The 12,774-nt window shown below is 41.5% G+C and overlaps 1 protein-coding gene across 1 annotated transcript in view; it reads left to right on the top strand.

Moving 5' to 3' along the window:
• The window catches only part of ADSS2 (adenylosuccinate synthase 2), a 123,717-nt gene that overhangs the window by 32,964 nt on the left and 77,979 nt on the right, over positions 1-12,774 (top strand). The window contains exon 3 of the mRNA XM_040429440.1: positions 11,811-11,879. Within this exon, the coding sequence (XP_040285374.1) occupies positions 11,811-11,879 (69 nt within the window). The remainder of the gene's footprint in view (positions 1-11,810; positions 11,880-12,774) is intronic.

Here is a 12,774-nt window from a genome sequence, read left to right as displayed (position 1 = left end):
GAGTTACTGGACTCACAGTAGTCTGGCAGCTTTATTATTATATTATTATTATTTTTATGGCCTTTAAACATGTAAATCTGGTCATTTGCAAGTTCTGTTAAATAATATATATTTCAGTGCTGTGTAGTGCTCCTATATCTTCCTTAAAAAGGAAGCTGTCATCAGCTTTAATGCTGTCCTCAACGAAAGGCCAGCATAAAGTAGCTACAGAGACGCGGACTTCAGTGGTTTTCTCAATCATGAGCTAATTTTATGTGGTTGCTGGAACTTGTTATATAATCATTGCAGCGTGTGTTGGAAGAGTCATGGCTGTTCATGATCCCCTGCTTTCCCCCACCCACCTGGTGCAGGCACCCAGCCAATCGGCGGTTGCAGGGAGCCGCCGCTGCAAATAGGCCCGTGTGACTGATGTACAGTGACGTCACATGGGCTAGGAAGAAGCTGCCACATCTGTTCTCAGTGCCCGGCCTCTCCTAACGGGTGATTGGCGAGGAGGGGGGTGCATCTCTGGTTGTCTGTTCCCTGCTGATCTGATATTGATGACCTATTCTGAGGTGATCCATATTATTTCCAGGATAATCCCTTTAAAGGGGTTTTCCAGGATTTTAATATTGATGGCCTATCACCGGCATGCAAAGAAAAAAATATAGGGGTAGTCAGCAACATCCCAATGCGCAGGTGCATGTTGACATGGCTTAAAGCACATTTGGAGCCTGCATTCGCTTAATTTAATGGAGGTGTATTTTGTGCAGGTTTCTATCCTAAAGAGATCACCTTGTCATTGGCGGATTGGCACAAATTTTTTTGTACAAAATGTATTTGCCAAGAATCTCACATTTATAACATAGCATTAGCACTAGCATATTTTCTATAGGGGATTATGGCACTATTGTATTTACTTGATTATTTGTTTTTGCTGAGTGCTATTGCAGTCTGTTTGTTTATGCTTTTATCCTCAGGATAGGTCATCAATATAAGATCTGCAGGGCTCAGACACCCAGGACCCCTGCTGATCAGCTGGTTGAAGAGAAGGCCACACTCTGTGAGCGCAACTTTCTCTTCATTGTTTACCTGCTTGCCATTAGCATCTCAGCAGCAAGCAGGTGTAACTACAAGCCATCCCATTCAGATCTATGGGACGGCTCCTTCCTGTTTGAGTGTATAGGAAAGAGCCGTCCCATTGAAATGTGACTGCTTGTGGTTACACCTGATCACCGCTGCATTGTTGACTGTGAGCAGGTAAACCATGAACAGAGCGCGGGCTTTCTCTTCAAGCAACTGATCGCAAGGGTCCTGGGTGTCTGAGCCCCGCCGATCTGATATTGATGACCTATCCTGAGGATAAAGCAAGTACTGCCCTGGCACTGGAAAAAGTTCGGATGACATGATTTGTGTTCCTCACGGTGGTACTGTGTAAAAAACATCCACCTAGTGTTTAGTTAACCCTTTCGCTACCAGCAGTGTACATGTACGGCGCTGGTAGCGCTGTGCATGCATAACGCCCGCTCGCGCGTGCAGCTGGGGGTCATGGCCGGCAAGTCTCTGCTATATCAAACAGCAGAGACCTGCGGCTAATTACTGCAACCTACAATATGCAATCGCTGAAATTAAATGCCTTAGATGCTATGATCAAGTTAGATCACTGCACCTGAATGCGCAAAAACCCGGAAGCGTGAGCTGAAGTACTGAATCGGGACTTCAGTACATGCGCTGAATCCTCTGAATCTCTATGAAGAAATTCAGAGCATTAATGCTACATTCTTATTTTGGACCACCAGATGGCAGGCCAACATAAGAAGTGAGCAAAATGCTAAGAAATTGTCATTTTTTTAAATTGCTTATAGATCAAAATGAAAAATTCAAAAACGTTATTTAGAGGATTCATTTATGATCCTTTAAAATGATAAAAAAAGTTAAAAAATATTTCCGTCTGATTAAAAAAAAAGAAAACAAAATAAATAACAATACTTATTAAAATCCTGGGTATCACCGTGACCAGAAACACCATACTATTAAAATATTTAAAAAAAAAATTCCAATGTGGCGAATGGCGTACGGAAAAAAGGGTTAAAATCGCTGATTTGTCATTTTTTTCATTGCTTCTCTTACAAAAAATAAAAAATAAGACAAACCCAGAAAAATGAAGGGCATGGGTCAGTTTTGCCATAAACAAAACGTCGTGGGAGTAAAACCCGTAAAACGGTGGTGGGTTTTTTTTTTTTTTGATTCCACCCAATTTTGAATTTTGATATTTTATTTTTTATTTTTCTGCTTCCTACTACATTTTATGCCATAATTAATGGTGGCATAGAAAGTACAGCTTGTCCCATAAAAAATAAGCCCTCCTACAGGTATGTGACTGGAAATATAAAAAAGTTATGGGGGGAAAAAATGAAAACGCAAAAAATAAAAAAACCTCCGGTATCCTAAGGGTTAAAAAGTAGGACTGGCCGTTTTTTTTTTTTTTTTCAACCCTATTGATGATTTTTGTTTAAAATCTCGATTTTATTTTAGATATATATAAATAAATCTCTATCTATTATACTACGTACAAAAAAGCTGTACCCGATGTCATTGAGAGCAGCGTCCTGAAGCGCGGCGCAGAATGGAGAGGCTGAAGCGGCCTCAAAGAAGCAGAGGGGACGCAGGCGCAATGTTGAGGGTGCTGGGCGCATGCGCAGAAGCTCATAGCTTTCTATTGGGCGAGCGCTGCTCTCAAAGACATCGGGTACAGCAGAAGCCGCCCAGCGAAGTGAATATTGATGAGCCGGGCGGCGCTTCAAAGCGGCGGTTGGGGCTGGCTGGGCAGAAGTGAAGCTGAAACGCCGCTCCTTGGGCAGAAAGAAGAGCGATTACGTCAGGTTATAAAACATCAGTTTGCATTATTCATAAGGTGGACGTGGTTAGACTTATATGTTTTTAATGCACATTAGAAGACCTGTGCATGCCTATATATAGAGAATTATGCTTATTGGGCCTGTCAGTGTCCCTTTAAGGACACAGCCATATTTCACCTTTAAGGAGACCAGGCCATTTTTTGCAAATCTGACCAGTGTCACTTTAAGTGGTGATGACTTTAAAGGGATTCTGTCACCAGGATTAACGATATGTAGATATTTATATGTGCCCATTAGTCTTCATGCAGTACTCACAATGATCCCACTGTTTATGCTCTGTGTGCCTTATTTTCTTATAAAAAGTGATCTTATTCATATGTAAATCACCTCTGTCAGGAGCCCAAGGGGGTCCACGATGTCCTGGAGCCCAGCCGCGCCCATCGATCCGGAGTCCAGCACCGCCTACCACTTAATTTATTCACTCCACTATCCCTGACGTCAGTTCTTCTCAGTGCTGTAATCTCGCGCAGAGGGAGCCGGCGCATGCGCAGTTGACTCGTCGAATCCGGAGCCAGTAGTCCGCATGGGCGCAGACTACAGTGTCCGCTGCGCCTGCGCGAGACTACGGAGTAGGAGATCGTGGGACAACCCCTTGGGCTCCTGACAGAGGTGATTTACATATGAATAAGATCACTTTTTATAAGAATATAACTATTTGTAGGGTACATATGATTTTTGGTTGCTCTATATTACATTTTTGTGAGGCAAGGTTATCAAAAATATAAATTCTGAAATTTCTTCTCCATTTGCCATAAACTGTTGAACACCTAAAGGTTGTTAAAGTTAGTAAAATCTGTTTTGAATACCATGAGGGGTGTAGTTTCTTAGATGGGGTCGCTTTTATGGAGTTTCTACTCTAGGGGTGCATCAGGGGGGCTTCAAATAGGAAATGGTGCCCAAAAAAAAGGCCATCAAAATCTGCCATACGGCGTTACTTTCCTTCTGCGCCCTGCCATTTGGTCATACAGCAGTTTACGACCACATATGGGGTGTTTATGTAAACTGCAGAATCAGGGTAATAAATATTAAAGGGCTTCTGTCACCCCACAAAAGTCTTTTTTTTTTTTTTTGGATAGTTACATTCCTTATAGCGCGATATAGGAGAATATAATCTTATCACTTACTTTCATGCGGCCGTTTCTTTAGAAAACGAAGTTTTATAATATGTAAATCCGGTCTCTACCAGCAAGTAGGGCGTCTACTTGCTGGTAGCCGCAGCAGAAAACCGCCCCCTCGCCGTGTTGATTGACAGGGCCAGCCAGGATCTCCTCCTCCGGCCGGCCCTGTCAGTATTTCAAAAATCGCGCGCCTCTGGTCATTCGGCGCAGGCGCTCTGAGATGAGGAGGCTCGTCTCCTCAGAACTCCCTCAGTGCGCCTGCGCCGATGACGTCTTCACTTTCGGTGATGTTTTCCTATGGGCATGGTTCTCACCTGAGCGTCTTAAAGCGCAGACGAACTCGCTGTAAAACGCCCTACGCCCCAAGAAGTACAGGAGCTTCTTTGGGGCGTATTGTCGCGCGTAACGCCTCTGTTTTTCATTGTACGCCTCTGTGGTCAATAGCAAGAACGCGCGTTTCCAAAATACGCCTCAAAAACACCCGATAAAAACGCCTGTAAACAGCGCTTATTGAATATGCTCAGGTGTGAACCCAGCCTAAGAGTAATTTTTTTAAAAAGTTTTTAGCCAATTATCTTAGGTAGGGGCTCATATTTTTTGCGGGATGTGAGGACTGTTTTATTGGCACTATTTTGGGGGGCATATGACTTTTTGATCGCTTGCTATTACAATTTTTGCGATTTTAAGTTGACACATCACCTCTCAGGATCGCAGGATGGTGATTGGTGGTGTATTATCACACCACCGATCACCATCCTGTTCTGGGTTATCGGGTCCCCAGAGACCCGAATAACCCGGAAACGCAGCAATCCGCAGGTCTGCTGGTCACAGGCCAGGGGGCATCTACGCTGAACGAGGGACCAGTGAACATTAGTGCTGTTCACTAATGAGAGTCAATTCACGGTGAGCAGAAATGATGGCTGCCAACTATGTTAGAGACGTCAAGGAGAGCGCCATACATCAGCCACTGTTGTCACCAGACGAGCCTTTGGTGGTGGTGTTAGTGTGGGCAGCTGTGTCTAGTCTAGAGAACTGCCCTACACGTTGTGAATGGTACAGTGACATACTACTCGAATAACATCATTAATCCAGTCATTGTGCCACTATATGAACAACACAGGCCTAATTTCATCTTCATGGACGACAATGCACCAGCTTAGGTGAACGGCTGCTGGAGACCTCAAATGGAGTGGCCTGCACTTTCTCCAGACCCGAATCCCATTGAAAACCTATGGGATTAGCTGAGTCGCCGTGTAGAGGCTCATAACTCTGTACCCCAGAACCTCAAAGACCTGACGGCCGCCCTTCAAGACGAGTGGGATGCCATGCCTCAGCAGACAATAAGTCGACTTATCTCATGCTGTTCATGTCGATGTTAAGCTGTAATTGATGCTCAATGCCACATGACAATTTATTGAGACATTGACATTTTTGTGGGGGTATACCCACTACTATTTGTTGGCTTTTATTTCAATAAATTGTTTAAGATGAGGAGATCACCATTGCATGATTCTACTTAAATGCCATACTTTCGTGATATAAAATCACTGTAGCGTGAGTAGCTCTCTCTATCTAACTGGCAAATTTTACTTAGTTACTTTTATTCAACCAGCAAGTAATTTTTTGACGGGAAATGACATGTGTCTCCCAAAAGATAATAAGACTATGTACAAGAGTCATTATTGTGGGAAAAAAAATTATTCTCAGCTTTTATTTACATTTGAACAAAGTGTCCAGTCCAAAAATATCCATACCCTTCTCAATAATTAATAGAAAAGCCTTTATTGGCTATTACAGCAATCAAACGCTTCCTATAATTGCAGACCAGCTTTTTGCATGTCTCCACAGGTATTTTTGCCCATTCATCTTTAGCAATGAGCTCTAAATCTTTCCGGTTGGAGGGTCTTCTTGCCATCACCCTGATCTTTAGCTCCCTCCACAGATTCTCACTTGGATTCAAGTCTGGACTCTGGCTCGGCCACTCCAAAACGTTAATGTTGTTGTGTGCTAACCATTTCTTCACCACTTTTGCTGTGTTTTGGGTCATTGTCATGCTGAAATGTCCACTGGTGCCTAAGGCCAAGTTTCTCTGCAGACTGTCTGATGTTGTCGTTGAGAATCCTCATGTATTGCTCTTTTTTCAGGGTGCCGTTTACTGTGATTAGGTTCCCTGGTCCATTGGCTGAAAAACACCCCCAAAGCATTAGGTTCCCACCACCATGTTTGACAGTGGGGATGGTGTTCTTTGGGTTGAAGGCTTCTCCTTTTTTATGCCAAATGAAGGAAACATCATTGTGGCCAAACAATTCAATTTTTGTTTCATCTGACCATAACACAGTAGACCAGAAGTCTTCTTCTTTGTCCAGATGAGCTTTTGCAAAGGCCAAGCAAGCTTTTGTGGGCCTTATCTGGAGAAGTGGCGTCCTCCTTGGTCTGTATTGTGCAGAGTCCGTTGGATTGTCTGCCTTGAGACATTGCCACCAGCAGAGCCCAGATTCACCAGGATGGCCTTGGTGGTGATCCATGGATTCTTTTTCACCTCTCTAACTATCCTCCTGGCCAGCACAGGTGTCACTTTTGGCTTCCGACCACGTCCTCTGAGATTTTCCACAGTGCGGAACATCTTTGTATTTTTTGCTCAAATGTAAATAAAAGCTGAGAATTTTTTATTTTTTTTTCCAGAATAATGCCTCTTGTACATCGTCTTATTATCTTTTGTGAGACACCTATTGTCATTTCCCGTCAAAAAATGACTTGCTGGTTGAATAAAAGTAACTAAGTCAAAATTTGCCAGGGGTATGAATAATTATGGGCAGCACTGTGTGTGTGTATGTATGCATGTATATATATATATGTATGTGTGTGTGTGTGTATATGTATATGTGTGTGTATATGTGTGTGTGTGTATATATATTTATATTTTGCCTCAGTCCGGTGTACGTGAAGAATATTTCAACTGCTCAATGCAGTCTTTCTCAAGCTGTGACTGCAAGTGCTTATCACATTTAAAAATAATAGTGTACACATGTGAAGGAACTGACTACAACTTAATTGATAAAGTAGTGACAACATGATTATAGGTGTAATGAAGTGAAAAATCTATATCTCTGTACATGATTTTAATCCAAAATTGAGTATCCAATCATATTTAGCTATCATGTGAATATGCCAAATATAGAAATATAAAATAAACAATTATACACGATTTTGTGAATTAAGATAACGTGCACCTGTGTGATTCAAATAAAATGACTGATTTGGACATAATATGGATAATCCCACCGGTATTCAGACTCGCCATCGACATGTGTTCACTATTGTACGGAAGTCAGTAATGTGTCTGCGCTACAGCATGATAAGCTAAGACAAGAAAACAAGAATGTGGCTTCAAAGTTAGTAACTACGTCACATGCGCATACGTCATTTGCCCACCTATACTAAGGGTAAGACCATGCATACAAAACAAAAGTGCGCATGCTCAAAGACTAGTGTAGCCAAATAACCAAGATTGCATGGAGGTAAAACAATAATCTTTGTACCAAGCGAAAGCCAATATAGTGATCAAGTAAAAACTTAATATAGATATAGTATTAAGACATTCACGCCATCTAACACTTTAAGTTATATATACTAGATGAGAGTATAATAAGGCATTATTCACTACTCAAGGGAGCCAATCAGGAACACATCAGTTCGGAGTATCAGTCCAGCCTGAAGTGTCCTGGAGTTGATGGGGTCAGCAACGGCATTTATGGATCCCAAGATCGTAGTAGTATAGCCACAAGTAACATTAAAAGATACCCCTAGAGCGTAAGGAAACATCACACATGTATCACATGCGCAAGACCCCTCTCACGCCTACGGTACCAATGAAAACAATATATTATTGGTCTGTACGTGAATGGCAAAACATCTCAGGTTATCATAACAAAGGAAAACATTTTTTTATTACTAATATCTGATACACTATAATGGTCATCCCAGCTTAGGCAGAAATATAAAACTATAAAATAATACAGGTCAATAATTATGGATGCATGGAATCGTCCCAAGGTCAATACATTCTTAAACAAACAAGGAACCGATGTCAAAGATGGTGATCTGAAGTCGGCGTGATGGCCAAAGAAACAAGTCAGGCTTAAATCATACTGAAATAAAAACAAAAAAGAATATATGTTAATCTAATGCAAAAAAATCCACTTGTATATTCCAACTTCCAGAGGTCATTGAGTAGCACTAACCCCACCGTTCGTCTGGTTAGATTACTCTAAATTCCACATTTAATCCCTTAGGTTTTAAAGATTTCAAATTATAAATCCAATATAATCCTCTTAAGAAGGGCAGTTCATTCACCGAAATTTGATCAATGATTCTAAACCGGAGGTGTCTTTCTGTGTGCTTGGCCTCTCTAAAATGTTTAGACATCGGTAGGTCCATCCTCTTTTCCCTGATGGTAAACCGATGTTGGTTGAGACGAGTCTTTACGTCCCAATTCGTCTCCCCCACATATAGGAGACAGAAGGTGCATTCAAGGAGATATGACGTGGGTGGAGTCACACGTCAGATACTTCTTCATCAAGAACGTCTCGCCCGTGACCGGATGACAGAAACTAGAATTTTTTTTTTTAACTTGAATGGACAGTACTCAATTGTGGAAGGTAAAACCTACCAGTTTTTTGTTTTGTTTTTTAGACCCAAAACATGTTCTCATTGAGACTTTCTTAGTGCCCACATCGGCCTAAACTAGCTGATCTCTAAGATTTTGTGTGACCATGTAATAAAAGAGAAGGTCTGTTGATTTCAGGAATTTGTTAAAAAATTCTCTCTAAAATTGCCCAGTGTTTTTTAATGATGGCACCAATCTGTGGACCTTGGAGTGTGTAATCATCAGTTATCAGTGTTATTTCCACATCTGTATATCAGTCCTGCACCAGATAGAACACGTCCTGTTCTGGTCCTCAAAATGCGGACATCAAACCCAAAGAAGTTCGTTGGTTCTGACGAAAAATGTATATTGCACACAGTATCCTTATTTAGCCGATCTGCGAGTTGCATTATTATTATTTTTTTTCCCTTCATGCTGAAGTGTTTATCTTGGCCTATCTATTATGTGTGATTAAAATGATCAGTAGTATTAAGCGAATTGACTTCGGATGAAACATCCGAAGTTGATTCGCATAAAACTTTGATCCAATACTGTACGAAGCAGGAGCTCTGTACAGTATTGGAATGTATTGGCTCCAATGAGCTGAAGTTATTGTTTTGCGAAGTCTCGCGAGACTTAGGGTAATAATTTCATAAATTAACTTGTACTGTAAATTAACTCTGGTTCGGCACCTGACAGCAGGTGTGGCATCAGGCGTGTGGCAGCATCTGAATAGTAGCTGAAGCAGGTAGCCAGAAGAAACAGGTCTCTTTTGACAAAGTGTAGGTGTGGCACCATGGATGATCTAGTCTGATGCATCAGGCACTGGTATTTGAAAATCCTGGCTCATCCACGCCAGATTCATCTTCATAAAGGTCAGTTTCTCCACATTTTGGGTGGAAAGGCGATTTCTCTTTGGGGTAACTATGGCCCCCGCCACACTAAACACCTGCTCTGATGCCGCACTGCTGGCCGGTCAGGAAAGCTTGTCCAGGGCAAACTCTGCCAGTTGCGGCTACAAATTGAGTTTGGCTGCCTAGTAGTCCAGGGGATCTTCTACGTGGGGTGGCAGGGTGCATTCAAAGTATGCCACAACCTGCTGGTTCAGGTTCTACTCGATCTACTGCTGGTGAATAGTTTCTTCAGTAGGCGCTTATCAGCGACTCTAGACTTAAAGGGAACCTGTCACCAGTTTTATGGTGTCCTAACTAAGGGCAACATACATAAGTGACTGATTCTTTTAGCAAAATGCTGGGTCACTTTCTTTAATTGACCCAGTCAATCTGCCAACATCTTGTATTGAAAAGCTCCAGCTCATAATGCTGAGACCTGAATATTCATGAGCTCCTGACTCTTCCCGCCTACCCGCTGCTGATTGACAGTTATTTTCCATATGAATCAGCAGCAGGTGGGCAGAGGAGTGGCTATAGCTGTTAATTAAATATACGCCGGACTCAATGACATCATTGCCATGAGGAAATTTGAATTTGGTGCGAAACTAATTTTTCCTGAAGTTCGGATCGAATTCTGCTTCATCAACTTCGATTCGATCATCTCTAGTTACAGACAAATCTTGTATAAAATCCTTTAGTGGTAATCCCTTACATCTAAGATAAGATGCCTTTATTGTCAATGTACAATACAATGTTGTTTGGAGCAGTCCTAGATGCCATGGACAGAGGAACAACAACTGACATTTAAACTAAAGCATTACACTAGAAAAAAAACAAACATTGCACTAGAAAGCATTACTATTCACAGTTCTCAGCATATCGACCTATTATCGGTTTTACCGATATTATCGGCCGATATTCAGTATTTTGACAGTTATCGGCATCTATTTTGCCGATATTCCGATAACGTATGGGGAACAAGGATCGCGCTGCTGACAGCGCTCTCCGTGTTCCCTCAGCAGCACAGGGGAGAAGGAAGCAATGTCTCATCCCCCTGTGCTGCTGCTGCCGCTGCCGCCAGTGAGAGGAAGGAAGACAAGAGAAGGGGCAGGGCTGTGGCCGCTGCGCCACCAATGAAGAGAAATCTCTCACCAACTCATACACAGGATGAGCAGGGAACATCTGTTCCCTGCTTCTTGTTAAACTGTTTAGCCCATGATTAATGTAAAAAATGAAAATCGGACATCTTATAATACATGACATTCTCATGCTAGCAAAGCTAGATCCAGCCCTGTACCTCATATGGATCCAGAACTCTGCCTATTCATTGCTCCAATTGCTGAACTAGATTTTCTTTTAGGGTGATAACTCTAAGGGATGTGTTCTTTCTGCTGCTGCTGTCTTCCTATACATGTGGAAGCTTCTTAAAGAGGGTCCTTCTGGTGGCAGTTGAAGGATGGAACTGCGTATGTGCGTCCACTTCATCTATGTTACTGAGGTGGACAGAGAAATAAGGAGAAAAAACAAACAGCAGCTGGTGCTATACAGATGCATTTTATTGTTTTAACTCGGCTATGCTAAAAAAAAAAATATTCATTACTTGAAATTGGAAAAGTATTTGGATACAGGTGCTGGTTTAAAAAAATGTTGAATATTTTTTTTATTTGGACAATCTTTAAGATGCTGAAAAGTAGAGGCCAAAAGGAAAACCTAAGTATTTGACTGATACCTTGGAGCCTGTTCCTGCAGACTGCAAATAACTTTGTGTAGACACATTATTCTTGATATGTTAAATGATTTTCATTGAAGATATGTACGTATATAGATTTGTTACATTATATTTATTATTTCTAGTAATCCCTATTGAATATGGTCATTATAATAGTGAAGTGGTAAATGTTTGTAAATAAAGGAGTTTTTTGCCAACACTTTCTCATTGGTGGAGCTCTGGCTGGTCCCAGATATGTGGTTGCTTATGGTGGTGTCACCTTTTAAAGTGTGTTTTTTTTTTTCTTTTTTCTTTGTTTGGTTCCCCCCCCCCCCCCCCCCCCCCTGCACAGCTGTACTCATGGCCACAGTTGTTTTATAGTACTGCAACATGGCCTCCTTCACTTGATCCCCACAGATCAATTACACATTGATGGTATATGTAGTAGTGAAGTGAAAACCTTTAAACAGCTAGCGAATGCTTTACCTTTGTGGCTACAAGTATTTAGTGATGCAATGTAATGGTTCCAATATTTGCTTGTATTTTTAGGGAATGGGGTTGTAATTCATCTACCTGGTTTGTTTGAAGAGGCTGAGAAAAATCTGAAAAAAGGGCAAGGTAAGAAATACTTTTAATTTCTTAATAGTGGACAGTTTTAAATAACATATACTAATTATATTCTTATTGCATTATTAACTTAAAGAGGACCTTTCACCACTCCTGACATGCATGTTTAATAGCTACATGCATTCTCCATGTAATAACAATTCTGGAGCATCTATTCTTATGACTATGTTGTGCCGTTCCTTTATTATTTCTTCTAGAAGTTATGAATGACTTGCTATTAGCCTTCAGTAAGGGTACAGAGGGGTGGTAACAAGTTGGGGGCGTGTACCTGCACACTCACTCTATCCAATCAGTGCTGCAATTTTCAGACTGTGCAGGTACACACCCCCAACTTGTTACAACCCCTCTGTACCCTTACTGAAGGCTAATAGCAATTTATTCATAACGTCTAGGTAAAATAGTTGTATTAGTTGCTAGTTAGCAACTGTTCCTGACGGGTATATGTAAGGGTCTGCTTTAGTTATCTGCTATATTTTTCTTAAATCTTAATTTTTTTCTTATCCTTGAAGGCATTTTGGGGCTTTGGAACCAATTACTCAAGTTAGGGTACTTTCACACTTGCGGCAGAGGATTGCCTGCCAGATCCGTCAAAACGTATGCAAACGATGGCATTTTCCGTCTGACAAATGCATTGAAATGCCGGATCCGTCCGGAAAAACGGATCCGGCATTTATATTTTTCACATTTTTTGCCGGTACACTCGGGACCGGATCCGGCATTAATGCATTTCAATAGGAAAAGATGATGAGATAAAACCACTGCATGCTGCGGTATTATCTCCATCCTGAAAAGGCAAAAAGACTGAACTCTCCATTCAGAATGCATGGGGATAAAACTGATCAGTTCTTTTCCGATATTGAGCCCCTAGGATGGAACTCAATGCTGG

Source organism: Bufo bufo, chromosome 4 (assembly GCF_905171765.1).
Source record: "Bufo bufo chromosome 4, aBufBuf1.1, whole genome shotgun sequence".
NCBI classification, from domain to species: Eukaryota; Metazoa; Chordata; class Amphibia; order Anura; family Bufonidae; genus Bufo; species Bufo bufo.
The sequence above is the reverse complement of the archived record's forward strand: the minus strand, read 5'-3'. Positions and strand labels throughout refer to the sequence as shown.